The sequence below is a fragment of the Schistocerca americana genome, chromosome X (assembly GCF_021461395.2).
Source record: "Schistocerca americana isolate TAMUIC-IGC-003095 chromosome X, iqSchAmer2.1, whole genome shotgun sequence".
Lineage (NCBI taxonomy): Eukaryota > Metazoa > Arthropoda > Insecta > Orthoptera > Acrididae > Schistocerca > Schistocerca americana.
Window position 1 is genome coordinate 916,305,980 of NC_060130.1, and position 22,453 is coordinate 916,328,432.

General features: G+C 43.7%; 1 protein-coding gene across 1 annotated transcript in view; it reads left to right on the forward strand.

The window, feature by feature from the left end:
• Positions 1–22,453, forward strand: part of LOC124556390 (inhibin beta chain-like) — a 71,570-nt gene that overhangs the window by 19,339 nt on the left and 29,778 nt on the right. The window contains exon 3 of the mRNA XM_047130353.1: positions 19,871–20,109. Coding sequence (XP_046986309.1) covers positions 19,871–20,109 — 239 coding nt within the window. The remainder of the gene's footprint in view (positions 1–19,870; positions 20,110–22,453) is intronic.

The window sequence follows — 22,453 nt, forward strand, 5'->3', positions numbered from 1 at the left end:
ATGGATTCCCTGCAAAATTCTATATCATCCCGCGTCATTGGTCGGAGACTACGAGCATCTGGGCTACGGAATTACCACTGCATACGTAATCTGCCGCCGGCCGCGGTGGTCTCGCGGTTCTAGGCGCGCAGTCCGGAACCGTGCGACTGCTACGGTCGCAGTTTCGAATCCTGCCTCGGGCATGGATATGTGTGATGTCCTTAGGTTAGTTAGGTTTAAGCAGTTCTAAGTTCTAGGGGACTGATAACCCCAGCAGTTGAGTCCCATAGTGTTCAGAGCCATTTTGAACGTAATCTGCCGTTAAGACCTCAACACGAACGGATGCGTTTGGATTGGTAGCATGACCGGGGACCATGGGCTGCTGGTAAATGGTGTCACATTAGTTGCTGTTCTGCTCCACCCAAATTACCATCGTGTCGACCTGGACAGATATCTCATTCTTCCAAAGTTTTGGAGAGGCACAGTGGTGTTGCTCCTGATGTCGTGGTGAGGGGAACCGTCGGGTATGACTTAAGGTCACGGCTGATTGTGATTGAGGGAACTCTGACCGCACATCGGTACTTCACTGACATCCTGCGTCCTCATGTGTTACCTCTCATCTGACAATACTGTCGTGCAATTTTTCACTAGGACAATGCTCTTCAACACATGTCACTTGTCTCTATGAACTGCCTACGTGATTTCGAGGAACTCCCGTGGTCTGAAACATCGCCATATCTCTACCCAGTATAACGTGAGTGGAACCAACTTGGACGTCGACTGCCTTCCAATGCGTGTATCCAGGATATCAAGGATCAATTACAACAGTGAAGTTTCTTACCGTTATATAAGAAACTATCAGCCTCGATTGCCGTAATGAAACCAATCTTAACCTAGGTTTCAGCCCAAATAATTGAGCCTTCTTCAGAAGATGTACCTGAATCTATAATTTGTCTAAGAGAGCATAGTCTAGAAATAAAACTAAAACAGTCTGAATAGGCGTAGTCATCACGACTTGATTTAAGCTCTGGCGTGCGCCTCGTCTCCATGGACGCCGTGCGGTGGCCCTCGGGAGCTCACGTTAGTTACCTATTGGAATTCACCCCCTGGAATTCTGTGGATGAATGGCAGCACAACAGGTCGAATCACCAGACTGACGTACAAATTTACTGTCAGGGTCCGTGGGATAACTACGAGCGTGCTCCTACTGTCAAAACAAAGTCGCACCCCAGATCATAACTCCAGCTGCAGGTCCAGTGTGTCTAGCATGCAGACAGGTTGGTTGCAGACCCTCAACTGGCCTCCAACACACGTTCATCTCCGTCACAAAGGTAGAACTGGCTTTCATCAGAAAAAACAACATACAATCACCCTGCCTTCCAATGAGCTCTCCCTTGACGCTCCTGAAGTAGTAAAAGGTAAAAGGTAGTGGTTTGGGGTCAGGGGACTGCATGCTACAGGGCGTCTGGCTCGGAGCTGTCCTTGATGCAACCGATTTGAAGCAGTTCGTTGTGTCACTGTGATGCCAAATGCTGCTTAGACTGCTGCATCAGATGCAGTACGATGCGCCGGGGCCATACCCTGAACATGATGGTCTTTCGTCTGGGTAGTGCCACATGGCCGTCTGGAGTCCGATCTTCTTGCGACCGTACATTCCCGTGACCACCGCTGCCAGCAATCACGTACAGTGGCTACATTCCTGCCAAGTCTTTGTGCAGTATCACAGAAGAAACATGCAGCTTTTCGTAGCTCTTTTGCGCGATCTCGTTCAAACGCAGTGAGATGTTGATAATGGTGTCTTTGTCACCTTAAAGTCATTCTGGACTAACATTAACTCACCATTTCCAATCTCAAAGGCAATTAACGCTCACGACCGTTACAGCGCGTAGCTGAAGCAAATCTGATTTGCATCGTCCCAGTGATGTTAATCGCGCCACTCTTATGCGCCTGGCGTGAAATATGAGTAGGCGTCTTCTTTCAAATGTAGAAACACACCTACAAACTTTCGTTTACGTTGCACAACTCCTTCTTGATGTTGCTATTTTCTTTCCGTCAGTGTTTACTCGTATGTAGTATTTGCAAAGTCATATTTCTCAAAACATAAGTTGGTGTGTTTCAGTATGTACTTTCTTTATTTGTCATCGAAGCGCAAATCTAGACTTCCAATGAAGCTAGCGAAACACAATGAAATGGAACAGTACGTACTCTTGACAAGGCACATTTCCGTATTTTAAAATAATTTTTATTCGGTCTTAGCCGTTCGAGCTGAGGTGCGGTAGGTGCCGGATATAATGCGGTTGTCGGGGGATATGCGCTATAGCGTAACGGGTTATATCGAGAGCGAGTTGTGGAGTGACAAACCACGCATGGGAAGTTCGGAAAAGGACATAATGCAGTGTTACACAGGGCTATATATTGTGCACTATTTAAATTTAAAGAGCGGTAGAAGTAAAACATTTAAAAAACTTATCATTGCTCAAACGGTGACCAAGTAATAATACAGCAGCAGTTCGAAATAAAATACTGAATTGCACTATTGTACATTAAATACAAGACTATGAACAACACTGTCTGCAATCGTCGTTGGTTCATTTTTCCACTGCTTTAAAGAAGTCAATTAGCTTTTTTTGAATAGTAATTTCACGCATTTTCTTTTGTGTGTATTGCTTTATGTTCACCAGGTATCACAACTGTCTCTCCATCCAAATAATCACCTTGTCTATACTACCCAATATTTCACGTTTACTAGGAGCATTTTCTGTGTTTATTTTCGTTTTTTTTCTCATTCTTCTTCATCCTCATCTTCGACAGCTTTATCACTCTCATTTCGTGCAGCGTTAGTAATATATTTGCTCTTATTATCTTCGAAATCGGTTCCTCGTGGTTGACTACCGTTAAGCAGTTAAAGTCTTCAAATCAATATTGCGTTGCAGACTGTCACATGCAGACTGGCTGTCACTGCAGTTGAAACCTGTGTCACTACATTCCTCAACTGTTGTATTTTCTTCAATGGACCACTTCTAACAACAATACCTAATAGTGGTCAGACTGATTATTTGCAGAATGAAGTAAGGTTTGTTCACCGTGTAATATCCGATCCCACGACATATCTGACCACGACGTATCTGGCTTTTTCTGTATTTTTTGGTATTTGCGCGATGTGACATGTTCAATACGTTGACCACAAATCTTGTAAGCAGATACGATCAGGTTCTTTGTCCTTGTTACAAGTAGTAGGCAGTCCTAAAACTTGGCTCGAAGTGAGAGAGGAGTTCGGTGCATCTTCTTCTACGGCCTGTACCTACGGATCCTGGGAATGAGGTGCAGACGTGTTTTCGTAATGAGCTGTTTCGAAATGGGCCTGTCTGCTGGGAGGCGCCCTGGCTGCGTATCGCGGGCCAGCATCGGACGTGGCTGACGAGCCCATCCGTCGAGTGGCGCCTGCGCTGGCGCCGGACCGCCGCAGTCCTGACCGCTGCCAGACAAATGCATCCGCCTGCCGCCGCCACAAATCAGCCGTGGCGACAGCCACGCCGCTATCTTGAGCTTGCCCGGCCGGAGGACACCGCTCTAATCTCGAAGCTCATCTCCTCAATCATCAGTCACTGCACCAACAAATGTAGCTCTTGCAAGGACCAGGTAGTTTCTTTTGAGCGTGAAGGCACCACCGCGATACGACCTTCAGTTGTGAACATTCCTACCCGAATACATTTCCCAAGCGTTTCCAAAGCTTTATTCTTAGTTTCTACTAATTCTTCTATGTGTCACGAGTCTCGTGGACGTCGGTGGTAGCTACGAACAGCGAATAAAAAGCTCTCCGTTTACCCTCGTGGGTGTGTAGCACTTCACACCCCGCTTGGTTAAACACAATGCTCTTCTTGTCATCTTAAGCCAAAAAGTTCGAAAACTTACAACTGGTTCCGAAACACAACCAGATCTAGATGGAAAATGTATACTTCAGCCAAAAATGACAGTCACCTCTGCTCCAGCCGGCCAGGGTGGCCGAGCGGTTCTAGGCGCTACAGTCTGGAACCGCGCGAACGCTACGGTCGCAGGTTCGAATCCTGCCTCGGGCATGGATGTGTGTGATGTCTTTAGATTAGTTAGGTTTAAGTAGCTCTAAGTTCTAGGGGACTCATGACCTCAGCAGTTAAGTCCCATAGTGCTCAGAGCCATTTGAAGCCACCTCTGCTCCTCAACTTCAAATAAAAGAACGTGGGCATTTTGATAAATGTAGCGCAACATCAGTATGCTTCTGAATCACGAAAAGTGCTTACTAACTGCCCCAATAAAGAAGAACAAACCAATTATCACAGAACAGTCCGGTTGCCAGTCCACTACTTAAACCGAACTAACCTAAGGACATCACACACATCCATGCCCGAAGTAGGATTCGAACCTGCGACCGTAGCGGTCACGCGGTTCCAGACTGAAGCGCCTAGAACCGCACGGCCACATCGGCCGGCGCGATACATTCTTCTTGACATACTTGATGCTCGCACGTATCTCGTATTCCTGCGAGAGGTTCTGCCGGACATGTTGAATGATGTTCCCACGACGTAACCCCCGCACATTTCAGCAGACACGTGATGGCACATCCGCAGGCAACCTTTCCCGGATGCTGGATTGGTGGCGGTGGGCTAGTCACATGGCCACCACAATCTGTCCCAATCGATCTTATCTTTTGGGACTATCTGAAGGATCTTGTGTATGAGGCACCTGTTACATCGCTGAAGGACCTGGTGGGCAGGATTGTTGTGGCAGTAGAATGTCTTCGAGATACACCACGTATCTTTGAGAGGGGGCGCCGTTCAATGCAATGTCGATGTCAGGCGGGTCTCAACGCATCTGGACAAAACTTTGAGATCCCCTGTAGTGGGCGTCCATTTGTAGCATGTGGCCAAATAACTGAAACGACCTTTAGTAGCTCTGGATGGTCTTTGTTCATGTCCGGTTCCCTTATTATTACCGATCCTTGTCGTATGCCCGATGTGCCATGTGAGTTCGCAAAAATTTATTTGAATCATCTTGTGTATGTAAGTCTACATCTACATCTACATCCATACTCCGCAAGCCACCTGACGGTGTGTGGCGGAGGGCACCTTGCGTACCTCTATCGGTTCTCCCTTCTATTCCAGTCTCGTATTGTTCGTGGAAAGAAAAATTGTCGGTATGCCTCTGTGTGGGCTCTAATCTCTACGATTTTATCCTCATGGTCTCTTCGCGAGATATACGTAGGAGGGAGCAATATACTGCTTGACTCCTCGGTGAAGGTATGTTCTCGAAACTTCAACAAAAGCCCGTTCCGAGCTACTGAGCGTCTCTCCTGCAGAGTCTTCCACGGGAGTTTATCTAACATCTCAGTAACGCTTTCGCGATTACTAAATGATCCTGTAACGAAGCGCACTGCTCTCCGTTGGATCTTCTCTATCTCTTCTATCAAACCTATCTGGTACGGATCCCACACTGCTGAGCAGTATTCAAGCAGTGGGCGAACAAGCGTACTGTAACCTACTTCCTTTGTTTTCGGATTGCATTTCCTTAGGATTCTTCCAATGAATCTCAGTCTGGCATCTGTTTTACCGACGATCAACTTTATATGATCATTCCATTTTAAATCACTCCTAATGCGTACTCCCAGATAATTTAAGGAATTAACTGCTTCCAGTTGCTGACCTGCTATATTGTAGCTAAATGATATGGGATCTTGCTTTCTATGTATTCGCAGCACATTACACTTGTCTACATTGAGATTCAATTGGCATTCCCTGCACCATGCGTCAATTTGCTGCAGATCCTCCTGCATTTCAGTACAATTTTCCATTGTTACAACCTCTCGATATACCACAGCATCATCCGCAAAAAGCCTCAGTGAACTTCCGATGTCATCAACAAGGTCATTTATGTATATTGTGAATAGCAACGGTCCTACGACACTCCCCTGCGGCACACCTGAAATCACTCTTACTTCGGAAGATTTCTCTCCATTGAGAATGACATGCTGCGTTCTGTTATCTAGGAACTCTTCAATCCAATCACACAATTGGTCTGATAGTCCATATGCTCTTACTTTGTTCATTAAACGACTTTGGGGAACGGTATCGAACGCCTTGCGGAAGTCAAGAAACACTGCATCTACCTGGGAACCCGTGTCTATGGCCCTCTGAGTCTCGTGGACGAATAGCGCGAGCTGGGTTTCACACGATCGTCTTTTTCGAAACCCATGCTGATTCCTACAGAGTAGATTTCTAGTTTCCAGAAAAGTCATTATACTCGAACATAATACGTGTTCCAAAATTCTACAACTGATCGACGTTAGAGATATAGGTCTATAGTTCTGCACATCTGTTCGACGTCCCTTCTTGAAAACGGGAATGACCTGTGCCCTTTTCCAATCCTTTGGAACGCTACGCTCTTCTAGAGACCTACGGTACACCGCTGCAAGAAGGGAGGCAAGTTCCTTCGAGTACTCTGTGTAAAATAGAACTGGTATCCCATCAGGTCCAGCGGCCTTTCCTCTTTTGAGTGATTTTAATTGTTTTTCCATCCCTCTGTCGTCTATTTCGATATCTACCATTTTGTCATTTGTGCGACAATCTAGAGAAGGAACTACAGTGCAGTCTTCCTCTGTGAAACAGCTTTGGAAAAAGACATTTAGTATTTCAGCCTTTAGTCTGTCATCCTCTGTTTCAGCACCATTTTGGCCACAGAGTGTCTGAACATTTTGTTTTGATCCACCTACCGCTTTGACATAAGACCAAAATTTCTTAGGATTTTCTGCCAAGTCAGTACATAGAACTTTACTTTCGAGTTCATTGAACGCCTCTCGCATGGCCCTCCTCAGATTACATTTCGCTTCGCGTAATTTTTGTTTGTCTGCAAGGCGTTAGGTGTGTTTATGTTTGCTGTGAAGTTCCCTTTGCTTCCGCAGCAGTTTCCTAACTCGGTTGTTGTACCACGATGGCTCTTTTCCATCTCTTACGATCTTGCTTGGCACATACTCATCTAACGCATATTGTACGATGGTTTTGAACTTTGTCCACTGACCCTCAACACTATCTGTACTTGAAACAAAACTTTTGTGTTGAGCCGTCATGCAGCAAAACGTGCCTATGAGTGCACATAAATCATTAATTCCATGCATTTTGTTTTCTGTCACCACACCTATGATTGTAACACTCGCAGACTGCTATTTGATGCAACATATAGGCCCCCTGTTATGACTGTCACATGTACTTATCGCAGCAGACGCCACACGGGTTTTTAACTGTAAGCTACTAATCGCTATCTATGTATGTAGACGTCAATGGCCAAATTTGGCTCCACCAGTAACAGTGACCAGCTGTGTAGTCGCTCCTTTTTGGTATGAATCTGTCCAATGCGTTAACGCTGATTACAGTTTTAACACGAATGAGTACACTATCTAGCACAGTTTTTATAGACTGACGATGTAATTTATATTACCGTATGATAACAGTTCAATAAGTACAAATGTGAGCCATATGCGGTTGTATGGCATATGATTTTCGTAATTAGTCACATCACTGTGTGTCCGCAGCTCGTGGTCTAGTGGCTAGCGTTGCTGCCTCTGGATCATGGGGTCCCGGGTTCCCCGGCCGGGTTGGGGATTGTCTCTGGCCGGGGACTGGGTGGTTGTATGTCCTTATCATCTCATCATCATCATTCGTGACAGTGGCTACATTGCATTGCGTAAAAATTGGGACTTTGTACGGGCGCTGATGCCGCGCAGTTGAGCGCCACAAACCAATCATCACATCATTGTGTTATAGTATACCTTTATTTTCAGTGTATCATGGTTTTATCATCTGACGATAATGATTTAATTTTTCGCCTAACATAATGCTGTGAATACTTTTCTGTAAGTACGTACATTTCATTACGTATGTCTTGTTGTCAACGTTTACATCTGTTAAAAGATTGCAGCACTGCATTGATATAAATGGTCATCACTTCGAACACCTTCTGTAAATGGACGTTCATGCCAACTTTGTGACCTTCGTTGAACTTCAAAGCCCTTACTGTTACACATCATTGGATTCGTCTCGATAGCCGCTGTCAGAAAATAAGTACCAAACTATAGCATCCCATTACAAAAAAACAAAGTTGACCTCCATATCTCTGAAGCGATCCGACCTAGCAACAAAAACCAACGTCATATAATGTCCCCCGTTGTCCCTTGCAACTTTTGTCCCACAAACTTTTCAGCTCCTATCATACTTTCGCAGTTATTGTTGGTGGCAATAGTTAGTGACTCACCCTGTATATAACAGATAAATGCAGGTTACTTCATTACCCCAACGTTACTAGGTTATAATTAAGAATAGGTACAGTTCCTTACTCTAGCTTATAATGACAAGAGGGTAACAACGAACACTAACAACAAAATTACAATAACACAACGCTGTTACTATTGTTTAATCAACGCAGTCACTGGGACTACCTTTTACATGCTAAACAGTGTTAAGTTTCTTACAAACTGTCGACTCCTTGATTGTGATGTCGTCAAATGATGATCATGGTCAACAATTGGCTCAAATGGTTCAAATGGCTCTGAGCACTATGGGACTCAACATCTTAGGTCATAAGTCCCCTAGAACTTAGAACTACTTAAACCGAACTAACCTAAGGACATCACACACACCCATGCCCGAGGCAGGATTCGAACCTGCGACCGTGGCAGTCCCGCGGTTCCGGACTGCAGCGCCAGAACCGCACGGCCACCGCGGCCGGCGGTCAACAATTCACGGGCCTCTTGTGTACATATCGCTGCCTCGGCGAACGCGGCGTGCGATAATTCTGTCTGGAACTAATACCATACAGTACCTGACTCGCTGCTGCCCACATAAATGTCTTTTAACGCGAATACTGTTCCATTCTGAATTACTTCAGTGCACCACGCAGCCAGAGGGGAGCACTACGTCTCTTCAGACTACTACTAAATCAACAACGGAGTGCGTCGGAGCGAGTCTCGCTGAGACCTTTTGTCCTGATTCCAAGGGACTGCGGAAGCCCATTTATTCCTAACAGTTTTACGTTACAATTCTAAACCCTGAGATGTCCCCGAATGTACATATTTACAGGGTGATTATAATTAAAGTTAAACTTTCAAACCGCTGTAGAAATAACACCACTGGTCAGAATGACATCAAATTGCAACGAAATATTATCGGAGAAGGGGGAAAACGTATGGCAAAAGAAAAATAAAGTTACAAAACGTAGCAATAGACGGCGCTGTAAGCATCATAATTTAATAGTGGACGACTACAAATGACAAATGAATCATACAACAACGCCTAAGGTGTACGTTTGACATCAAACGAACTGTACCACTCAGTGTGCATGGGTATACCAGCGTGATACTGCTAGTTACGTAAGCCCATCTACCACGGCAAGGTCATATAACATCGGGTGGGAAAAATCTGTTTTTAATTGTCCTGAGGTCAAACACCACATAAAAAGCATCACTCATATCGGTTTTTAATTGTCCTGAGGCCAAAAACCGCATATAAAGCATCAATCACATCGGTTTTTAATTTTCCTGAGACCAAAAACCTCATAAAAAGCATCAATCAGAAACAAATCGGATTGTTAATTTCCGTGTGACTGGCGCAAAACATGTTCAGTATGCTGCCCACCGTTTTCTGCAACAAGTTGAAATCGAGAACAGCATGTTCCACAACTGATCGAAGTGTTTCCGGGGCCGCGTTCAGAATGTGTGGCGCAATGCGTGCCTTCAATGCAGCTAAGTTTGCAATCGGAACACTGAACACATCTTTCAGATAGCCCCAGAGCCAGAACTCTCACAGATTAAGATCAGGTGATCGGGACGGACAGGCTGTAGGGAAGTGGTGGCTGATAATTCGAGCATTTCCGGAATGGTGCTTCAGCAGCTGCTTAACTGGATTTGCAATGTGCAGAGGTGCGCCAGCTTGCATAAAAATGATCCCCTCCACACTGTTGGAGAGCTGGAATGACGTGGTTGCGCAGAAGATAATCTTAACACTTACCAGAGACGGTCCAGGTGACAGGACCTGTAGCACCTGTCTCATCGAAAAAATATGGACCTATAACAAATGATGCCGTAAACTCGCACCACACAGTGACCTTTTCAGGATGAAGTGGTACTGGTTGATTTGCGTGTGGATTTTCCGTTGCCCATATTCGACAATTCTGTGTATTGACGTATCCTGTCAGATGGAAGTGGGCTTCGTCTGTCAACAATATCTTCCCTGGCCAGTCACTGTCCACTCCCATACGAGTAAGAAATTCTAAACCAAAGGTATCTCTTGCTAGCAGGTCAACGGGAAGCAACTCTTGCACATCGGTAATTTTGAATGAATAGCAAAGAAGGATGTTTCGTAGGATTTTACGCATCTTGCTCACGGGTATGTCCACTGTCCGGGCAATTCTCCGTGCACTACAAGTTTGTACACCATCACTCGTCTCCTCCTACAATGCTGTGGCCACTGCTTCCACTGACGTCGAATCAATTCGCTTCCTCCCTCTACCAGGTTGCACACCAAAAGAAACCGTCTTATCGAATTTCCGAATCATTTTCTTCAGACCCATGGCAATCATCGGACCAACGCCTTTTTTCAAACCCTTCAGTGTCTGGAACTTCTCCAGAACGACGTGTGCTCAGTCATCCTTCTTGTAATACAGCTTTACAAACAGAGCGCGATCCTGCATTGAGGCAGTCATGGCGAAAGTCGCAGACGCGAAAGGAGGAAAAGCCGTGTAGCAACTTCAATGGGTCGTGCACGTGATAGGTGTTTTCATTGTGTGTTCTGACACATACAGCGCCATCTATTGATCGATTTCCACACTTTTTTTCTTCTGCCATACGTTTTCTCCATTCTCCGGTAATATTCAGTTGCAATTTGACGTCATTCTGACCAGTGGTGGTATTTCTACAGCGGTTTGAAAGTTTAACTTCAATTATAAACACCCTTTTTATACAATTAGCTGGCAAACCTGACGTTGCTCAGGTAATTATTTATTCCAGGCTTCTGCAAGTCCATTTTGTCCTCCATCTTCTCTTTGTCCATCTCCTCTTCCGCCTCTCTCTGTCCATCTCATCCTCCCTCATTTCTCTATCAGCCTCTCCCTTCCCCTACTCTCTATCCACATCCTTCTCCCATTCTCTATCCACTCCTCCTCCGCCTCTCTCTGTTCACCTCCTGCTCTGCTTCTTTCTGTCATCTCCTCCTCCACCTCTCTCTGTCCATCTCCTCCTCCCCCTGTCTCTATCCATATCTCCCTTCCCCCACCCTCTATCCACATCCTCCTCCCCCTCTTTATCCACCTCCCCTGTCTCTGTCCATCTCCACCTCTGCCTGTCGTTGTCCATCTCCTCCTCCCCCTTCTCACCGTCCGTTTCCTAGTCCCTTCTGTCTATACATCAGCCTGTCTTTGTCCATCTCCATCTACCTCCATCTCTCTGTTCATCTTCTCCTGCCCACTCTCTCGTAAATTTCCTCCTCCTCCCCCCTCTCTCCGTCCATCTCCGTGTCCCACCTTTCTCTATCTATCACCATGTTATCACCACCATACTCGCCCCAATCGGAGGTTGGTGGTTTTCACCATCACATTATTTCTTTCCAGATAGTAAATAATATGTGTAGCATCTTGTTTGAAATCAATCCAGAGGTTTAGGAGGATATGTTAAACATAGGAATATTGACATATATTGTTCACCTATATGTCTGATTCTCTGTTGTTTCACACCATACGATTACAGAGAGAGTGCTAAATTTATCTGTTGTATGAAGCCGTATTGCTTCATCTTAGGTCCCTACACACATTGACGAAATTATTGGCTCACTCTAGTGTTCATTCTCGCTACTTGAACATCACATAAATAAGACACAAATTCCACGTCATACGTTCTGAAGTATTACAAGCGAATTAAATACTGGAAATAAATACTAACAGATCATTGTCGAACATTTTTACGTCACCCCTTCTCAGCCACGCCCGATCCCCTAATGGCAGGGAGCAGTCTTACTCCAAAAGTATTTTTATGCAAATAATAAGTGATGTACCTAAATAATTTGGTTGAAATTGCTCCAAATGTTCCTATTTTGTGCTTGAATATCACATCCTTTTCATTCCCACCCCATGGGGTGTAGATTTTTCTTAACCCCATAGTGCTTCTCCACAGTACTTCATCCGCTCTAAGGCATTAGGAGGGAGGAGGTGATTCGTGTTTAACGTCCCGTCGACAACGAGTTGATTAAAGACGAAGCACAAGCTCGGTTTAGGGAAGGATGGAGAAGGAAATCGGCCGTGCCCTTTCAAAGGAACCATCCCGGTATTTCCTTTAAGTGATGTAGGGAAATCACTGAAATTCTAAACCTGGACGGCTGGACGCGGATTTGAACCGTCGTCCTCCCGAATGCGAGTCCAGTGTGTCAACCACTGCTCTACCTAGCACGGTCTCTGAAGCGTTATAGACCGTGAATGAACGGCGAGAACGTCAGGGGAGGAACTCGATTCGCTGCCGTCCGTTAGCCCTCGATTATTAAATCTGTGCCAAATTCTACTGATGACGGTTTCCCGGTTTGTTATTGCTTCTAATGAAGAAGCGCATGACTGCGTGTCGTTCATTGACAGCATGTGCAATACGTAAATTGTCATCACCGTTTTTGTATTTGTATTTCACAGACATTTATTTTACGTCAGCATAGGCACGTATTACATACTGATCGATAGTCACTGGGGTAGATGACTAAGGGATGCAAGAACATCGCATGGATTACAATAAATGTTTTCGAAGAAAAGCCCAAATTAAGGACAGTCTTAGTAATTTCATAGGACTTAGAAGACCAAAATGCAGCAACCATTGAAGAGTATGGGAAGATGCCGCGGCTACGGCACAGCAGTTGGTTCCCTAAGTTGCCGTACGGTGTGTGATGAAGGGTACCACTGTAATATTCTCCTCCTCCTGTTACAATCAGATATGGTAGGCTGGAAGAAAGGCAGTCGGTAGTTGATACCCCTCCGCATGCTCCCGAATTTCTCTATTTTAGCTTCGTAGTCATTACATGGTAGGAAGCGGTGCGTTTCTTGACTCATTTTCAATGTGGGTTTCCGGAATTTCCTCTGAGCAGCGGTATTGCTTCACAGAATTGAAAACAGGCAAAAACATTATATGATACCAAGTTAAGTAAACCTATCCTAGAATCAATGAAAGAGATAAGAAGACAACATATGCCTTACAAGGTGAATAAGAGAAGTCGTGACACTCACGACGTATTAAACTGTGAGCATTGTCGTATAATAACGTAGGTAAGCAATATGTGAGAAACAACGCCATCGGACGCATTTGGCATTGTGTTAGATATAAAAAAATTAAATGGCAGAAATGCACTGACTTTTGTAAGTAAATCTGTTTTAGAAATATATTGCATGAAGTATCAATCAACAACAACATAATTTTAATTATACTGCACCACTTTTTGTGCTACTTTATGTTCACTTAACTGTGGTCTATGTTCACTGAATATTATCGTAGTGTCAATACTGAGGGTTCGGATCCTTCATATAAAAAGAAAACTTCAAGTCAACTTGGGTACGGAAATACTTAGCTTTCGACTGATGAGACTATAGCTCATAGTATGTCAGCTGAAGCAACTGTTCATTACACTTGCCACTTGTCGAATTTCACGAATTGTTCACAACGTCTTGCGCAAAATGTTCGAAGTGCCCACTCTTACAGAATACAATGGTTTAGCACAACACCTTAGTGCGTTGCGAACAAAATGGAAAATATTTGGCATGGTATTCCGAAAATCATTTGGCTCATTACCGTAACAACGCTTTTAAGAGAAAAATTGGCTACAGACTGAAATTTTTGACTGGGTTGAGGATTTGTTGGTAGGAAGGGCGAAGCAAGTAATCTTGATTCAGTTCTTATACCTAGATATAGAAGTAACTTCAAGTGTGCGCCAGAGATGTGTCTTGGGAGCCTTGCTGTTCAGGCTGTATACTAATGACAATTCAAACAATAATAAAAGCAATCTTAGATTTTTTGCATATTCTGTACTTACCTGTAACTGCGTATTATATGAAAATAGCTTCAGTCCGGTCATGATAACATTTCAGGGGTGTATCAGATCGTCGGGATGTGAAGTGGAATGATGACATAGGCTCAGTCGTAGGTAAAACAGGCGGAAGATTTCCGTCCATTGAGAATAAGGTGGCTGACATACCACTTGTGAGACCAATCCTAGAATGATTACGAAGTGTGAATGTAACGAATGAATACACTTCAAAGTGATTAATGTCAAAGGGACCAGAAATCTTGGAGGAGCATATAGATATGAAACTAGCAAAGACAATAGTCAGCATCAGATGTAGACGATTGTATGAAGTTTCATGTGTATATATTCCTCCATGATTTTTCGACCCTTTGACATTCATCTACATCTATATCTACATCTACAGGGATAGTCTGCAAATCACATTTAAGTGCCTGGCAGATGGTTCATCGAACCACCTTCACAATTCTCTATTATACCAAATTCGTATAGCGTGCGGAAAGAACGAAAATGTATATCTTTCCGTAAGAGCTCTGATTTCTCTTATTTTATCGTGGTGATCGTTTCTCCCTATGTAGGTCAGCGTCAACAAAATATTTTCGCATTCGAAGGAGAAGGTTGGTGATTGGAATTTCGTGAGAAGATTCTGTCGCAACGATAAACGCCTTTCTTTTAATGATGTCCAGCCCAAATCCTGTATCATTTCAGTGACACGCCCTCCCATATTTCGCGATAATACAAAACGTGCTGCACTTCTTTGAACTTTTTCGATGTACTCCGTCAGTCCTATCTGGTAAGGATCCCACACCGAGCAGCAGTATTCTAGAAGAGGATTGACAAGTGTAGTGTAGACAGTCTCCTTAGTAGATCTGTTACATTTTCCAAGTACCCTGCCAATAAAACGCAGTCTTTGGTTAGCCTTCCTCACAACATTTTCTATGTGTTCCTTCCAATTTAAATTGTTCGTAATTGTAATACCTAGGTATTTAGTTGAATTTACGGCTTTCAGATTAGACTAGTTTATCGTGTAACCAAAGTGTAACGAATTCCTTTTAGCACCCATGTGGATGACATCGCACTTTTCGTTATTTGGGGTCAACTACCAATTTTCGCACGATTCAGATATCTTTTCTAAATCGTTTTGCAATCTGTTTTGATCTTCTGATGACTTTATTAGTCGATAAACGACAGCGTCATCTGCAAACAACCTAGACGGCTGCTCAGATTGTCTCCCAAATCGTTAATATAGATAAGAAACAGCAAAGGGCCTATGATACTACCTTGGGGAACGCCAGAACTCACATCAGTTTTACTCGATGACTTTCCCTCAGTTACTACGTACTGTGTCCTCTCTGACAGGAAATCACAAATCCCGTCACATAATTGAGACGATATTCCATAAGCACGCAATTTCACTAAAAGCCGCTTGTGCGGTACAGTGTCAAAAGCCTTCCGGAAATCCAGAAATACGGAATCGATCTGAAATCCCTCGTTAATAGCACTCAACACTTCATGTGAATAAAGAGCTAGTTGTTTTTCACAGGAACGATGTTTTCTAAACCCATGTTGACTGTGCGTCCATAGACAGTTTTCTTCGAGATAATTCATAATGTTTGAACACAATATATGTTCCAAAATACTGCTGCATATCGACGTTAACGATATGGGCCTGTAATTTAGTGGACTGCTCCTACTACCTTTCTTGAATATTGGTGTGACCTGTGCAACCTTCCAGTCTTTGGGTACCGATCTTTCGTCGAGCGAACGGTTGTATATGATTGTTAAGTATGGAGCTAATGCATCAGCATACTCCGAAAGGAACCTAATTGGTATACAGTCTGGACCAGAACACTTCCTTTTATTAAGTGATTTAAGTTGCTTCAATACTCCGAGGATATTTACTTATACGTTACTCATGTTGGCAGCTGTTCTCGATTCGAATTCTGGAATATTTACTTCGTCTTCTTTTGTGAAGGCATTTCGGAAGACTGTGTTTAGTAACTCTGCTTTGGCAGCACTGTCTTCGATAGTATCTCCATTGCTATCGCGCAGAGAAGGCATTGATTGTTTCTTACCGCTTAACATACTTCACATACGACCAGAATCTCTTTGGATTTTCTTCCAAGTTTCGAGACAAAGTTTCGTTGTGGAAACGGTTATAAGCATCTCGCATTGAAGTCCTCGCTAAATTTCGAGCTTCTCTAAAAGATCGCCAATCATGGGGATTTGGCGTCTGTTTAAATTTGGCATGTTTGTTTCGTTGTTTCTGCAATAGTGTTCTCACCCGTTTTGTGTACCAAGGAGGATCAGCTCCGACGTTTGTTAATTTATTTGGTATAAATCTCTCAGTTACTGCCGTTACTATTTCTTTGAATTCAAGCCACATCTGATCTATACTTATATTATTAACTTGGAATGAGTGAAGATTGTCTCTTAGGAAGGCGTCAAGTGAATTTTTATCTGCTTTTTTGAATAGGTATATTTTTCTCTTATTTTTGAAAGATTTAGGGATTACAACATTCAGTCTCGCTACGACAACCCTGTGTTCACTAATCCCTGTATCGGTTTTGATGCTCTTTATTAACTCAGGATTATTTGTTGTTATGAGGTCAAGCGTGTTTTCACGACCGTTTACTATTCGCGTGGGCTCATGAACTAACTGCTCGAAATAATTTTCAGAGAATGCGTTTAGCACGATTTCAGATGATATGTTATGCGTACCTCCGGAATTAAAAATGTGTTTTCGCCAACATATCGAGGGTAAATTAAAGTCACCACCAACTATTATTGTATGAGTCGGGTACGTGTTTGCAATAAAACTCAAATTTTCTTTGAACCTTTCAGCAACTGTATCATTTGAATTGGGAGGTCGGTAAAAGGAACCTATTATTATTTTATTACGGTTGCCAACAATGACCTCTGCCCATACTAACTCACAGGAATTATCTACTTCAATTTCGCGACAAGTTAAACTAGGTGATCCACATGAGTTCCAAAAGAAATCCGTTGGAATTCGATTACTCGATAAATAGTACAATTCTCAATGCTGTCAATTCAACTAAGTACCTGGGTGTTAAAATTACGAACAACTTCAGTTGGAAAGACCACATAGATAATATTGTGGGGAAGGCGAGCCAAAGGTTGCGTTTCATTGGCAGGACACTTAGAAGATGCAACAAGTCCACTAAAGAGACAGCTTACACTACACTCGTTCGTCCTCTGTTAGAATATTGCTGCGCGGTGTGGGATCCTTACCAGGTGGGATTGACGGAGGACATCGAAAGGGTGCAAAAAAGGGCAGCTCGTTTTGTATTATCACGTAGTAGGGGAGAGAGTGTGGCAGATATGATACGCGAATTGGGATGGAAGTCATTACAGCAAAGACGTTTTTCGTCGCGGCGGGATCTATTTACGAAATTTCAGTCACCAATTTTCTCTTCCGAATGCGAAAATATTTTGTTGAGCCCAACATACATAGGTAGGAATGATCATCAAAATAAAATAAGAGAAATCAGAGCTCGAACAGAAAGGTTTAGGTGTTCGTTTTTCCCGCGCGCTGTTCGGGAGTGGATTGGTAGAGAGATAGAATGATTGTGGTTCGACGAACCTTCTGCCAAGCACTTAAATGTGAATTGCAGAGTAGTCATGTAGATGTACTTCTAACAGCAACAAACACGCCACTGCCAACCGTGCATAGCCTAGTGATATTAATCACTGTGAATCGTATTCGTGGCTTCTGGAAGTGCTGTACTTGACTATTGATTGTGATTTCTCATTATGACAGTATTGACGTTATATCAGTCTAAATGGAACATGAAATGTGTTTTTACCTTATCTGTTTTCATCTTACTTCCTGTGAAGGTGGTCCATGACCGAAACCGGTCGACATTTATGTTTTAAAATAAACAGGTGATGGTTAAAAACGCATTTTTTCATAGAACGTCAGGTGATACTTTACGTTATCACCTCTCTTCCCCTTACCAGTCTGATACCAGCGGTTTAAATGTCTCCTGCAAGCGCGATTCGGACAAGCTGCCCACTAATCGATTAACATGGAACACATATGCATTATTGTCTTCGGCTATGGGTACATTTGATATCAAAGTTACTTTCAAGAAGCAACGAAATACGTAAGAAAATAAGTCATCGGCATTAACTCAGAAACTAAACACTTCAGGAACCAAGCTGATCTATATACTGTTCTACTTACTATTACTTGAGTCATTTGATAGTTCACTACTCGCGATTACTTTGTATACACGCTATACGCAACATAGTTTAGTAACAGTGCTAATAGCATCTAGGGTAACTGCACATTTCATTACGAAAGAACCTGAAAGATTTACATTTACATACATACTCCGCAATCCACCATGTGGTGCGTGGCGGAGGGTACCTCGTACCACAACTAGCATCTTCTCTCCCTGTTCCACTCCCAAACAGAACGATGGAAAAATGACTGCCTATATGCCCCTGTACGAGTTCTAATTTCTCTTATCTTATCTTTTTGATCTTTCCACGAAATGTAAGTTGGCGGCAGTAGAATTGTACTGCAGTCAGCCTCAAATGCTGGTTCTCTAAATTTCCTCAGTAGCGATTCACGAAAAGAACGCATCCTTTCCTCTAGAGACTCCCACCCGAGTTCCCGAAGCATTTCCGTAACACTCGCGTGATGATCAAACTTACCAGTAACAAATCTAGCAGCTCACCTCTGAATTGCTTCTATGTCCTCCCTCAATCCGACCTGATAGGGATCCCAAACGCTCGAGCAGTACTCAAGAATAGGTCGTATTAGTGTTTTATAAGCGGTCTCCTTTACAGATGAACCACATCTTTCCAAAATTCTACCAATGAACCGAAGACGACTATCCGCCTTCTCCACAACTGCCATTACATGCTTGTCCTACTTCATATCGCTCTGCAATGTTACGCCCAAATAATTAATCGACGTGACTGTGTCAAGCGCTACACTACTAATGGAGTATTCAAATATTACGGGATTCTTTTTCCTATTCATCTGCATTAATTTACATTTATCTATATATAGAGTTAGCTGCCATTCTTTACACCAATCACAAATCCTGTACAAGTCATCTTGTATCCTCCTACAGTCACTCAACGATGACACCTTCCCGTACACCACAGCATCATCAGCAAACAGCCGCACATTGCTATCCACCCTATCCAAAAGATCATTTATGTAGATAGAAAACAACAGCGGACCTACCACACTTCCCTGGGGCACTCCAGATGATACCCTCACCTTCGATGAACACTCACCATCGAGGACAACGTGCTGGGCTCTGTTACTTAAGAAGTCTTCGAGCCACTTACATACTTGGGAAGCAATCCCATATGCTCGTACCTTAGTTAGGAGTCTGCTGTGGGGCACCGAGTCAAACGCTTTCCAGAAGTCAAGGAATATGGCATCCGTCTGATACCCCTCATCCATGGTTCGCAAGATATCATGTGAAAAAAGGGCGAGTTGCGTTTCGCAGGAGCGATGCTTTCTAAAGCCGTGCTGATGCATGAATAGCAACTTCTCTGTCTCAAGGAAATTCATTATATTCGAACTGAGAATATGTTCGAGAAGCCTACAACAAACCGATGTTAAGGATATTGGTCTGTAATTTTGAGGATCCGTCCTTCTACCCTTCTTATATACAGGCGTCACCTGCGCTTTTTTTCCAGTCCCTCAGTACTTTACGTTGGGCACGATCATATATGTTTTTTTTTTTACTTACTTGCTGTCTGTATTTAGACAATAAAAATAACAATTACAGTTCATGTGTCCAGACAACTAACAACTGTACTCTTTATGTTTCCAGGTCACACCTTAAATGGCCAGACCCATCTTGAATTCTCTCGATTTCAAGAAATGGAAGGGGAAGCAGCTGGCCCAGAACTGCGGGTGAAGGCTGCTGCTCTGTGGGTCCGCGTCGCTTTCCGCCCTTCGCTCCCTAAGGACCTGAGGAGCATCCCTGACAAGAACCTTACGCTCTGGCTGTTCAAAGTAACCAAGCCGGCCACTGTATCTTTTACCAATGACACGCACCTGAGTGGTAAGGTACGTTGTCTCACAGGGGTTTTCCATTTCATTTACTAGTTATACATTTCACTGTCGTTTGAAATTGTTGTAATTTAGAGATGACAGCTTTCTCTTAATTAGTTTTTACACTACTGGCCATTAAAATCGCTACACCAAGAAGAAATGCAGATGATAAACGCGTATTCATTGCACAAATATATTATACTAGAACTGACATTTGTTTACATTTTCAAGGAATTTGGGATCATAGATCCTGAGAAATCAGTACCCAGAACAACCACCTCTGGCCGTAATAACGGCCTTGATACGCCTGGGCATTGAGTCAAACAGAGCTTCGATGGCGTGTACAGGTACAGCTGCCCATGCAGCTTCAACACGATACCACAGTTCATCAAGAGTAGTGACTGGCGTATTGTGACGAGCCAGTTGCACGGCCACCATTGACCAGACGTTTTCAGTTGGTGAGAGATCTGGAGAATGTGCTGGCCAGGGCAGCAGTCGAACATTTTCTGCATCCAGAAAGGCCCGTACAGGACCTGCAACATGCGGTCGTGCGTTATCCTGCTGAAATGTGGGGTTTCGCAGGGACGGAATGAAGGGAAGAGCCACGGGTCGTAACACATGTGAAATGTAACGTCCACTGTTCAAAGTGCCGTCAGTGCGAACAATGGGTGACCGAGACGTGTAACCAATGGCACCCCATACCATCACGCCGGGTGTTATGCCAGTATGGCGATGACGAATACACGCTTCCAATGTTCGTTCACCGCGATGTCGCCAAACACGGATGCGATCATCATGATGCTGTAAACAGAACCTGGATTCATCCGAAAAAATAACGTTTTGCCATTCGTGCACCCAGGTTCGTCGTTGAGTACACCATTGCAGGCGCTCCTGTCTGTGATGCAGCGTCAAGGGTAACCGCAGCCATGGTCTCAGAGCTAATAGTCCATGCTGCTGCAAACGTCGTCGAACTGTTCGTGCAGATGGTTGTTGTCTTGCAAACGTCCCCATCTGTTGACTCAGGGATCGAGACGTGGCTGCACGATCCGTTACAGCCATGAGGATAAGATGTCTGTCATCTCGACTGCTAGTGATACGAGGCCGTTGGGATGCAGCCCGGCGTTCCTTATTACCGACCTTCATCAAAGTCGGAAACGTGATGGTACGCATTTCTCCTCCTTGCACGAGGCATCACAACAACGTTTCACCAGGCAACGCCGGTCAACTGCTGTTTGTGTATGAGAAATCGGTTAGAAACTTTCCTCCTGTCAGCACGTTGTAGGTGTCACCACCGGCGCCAACCTAGTGTGAATGCTCTGAAAAGCTAATCATTTGCATATCACAGCATCTTCTTCCTGTCGGTTAAATTTCGCGTCTGTAGCACTTCATATTCGTGGTGTAGCAATTTTAATGGCCACTAGTGTATTTACAGGTACACTGTGATTCATTGATCTTTTTTCTGACATGCTAGTGAATACATTGTACGCACTGCACTTCATTACAGAACGTGTCTGTGGTACCATAGGGGCATGTTCAAGACCCATTTTCTTAGCCCGCACGAGCCGCTACTACGCCTTTTCATAGAATTTTTCCTCAATTGTTACAATTAACCGACTCAAGAATTGATTATAGTTTAGTTTTTGTTTTTCAATCTTTCCATTCACCGGTACCACTCACTGACAGCACTGTCACATCTTCTATTGTACAGGGTGTCCCAAAAGGTAAGTTATAATTTCAGTGTCATAAGACTCGACCTTAATTAACTTTGAGAAAAAAAGTTTGGCTGATGCACCAACTCAACAACATTTTTTTGTGTTAGATAATGATTAACTGTTTTACCTTTACAAGTGACGTGAGCAACATAACTGAAAAAAGTCTTTTTTGTTGTTGAACGGTGGCTGTAACACAACAAATGAATCAAAAAATTGATTCTGTACAGGGAAAGACACAGTGAATGGCTTGGTTTATTGGTAAGAAGTCAGACACCCAAGTTCAGAGGAACAGATAAAAACGCTCTCAGAGTATCCGGTGCATTGTCATACCAGGGATTCCCAGTTCTTTTGATGCCTTACGAACAGACTTCCGTGGTGAACGCTGGAAAACCTGTCGAATTATCTGCGTATCTTCGTCACTTCTCTTTGCCCTGCCTATGTGGTGCCTCAGATTCTCACTTCCTGTTTCCATGAAGCTCCTGTGCCATTTTCTTTTTGTTGCCTGAGAGGATGGTGGTTTCCCGTATTCCGTTTGGAAACTTCTCTGAACCTGGGTATCTGACTTCGTTTCAACAAACCAAGAAACGAGCCGTGCCTTTTCCTGTGCAGACTCCATTTTTCGATTCATTTATGGTGCTCCATCCACC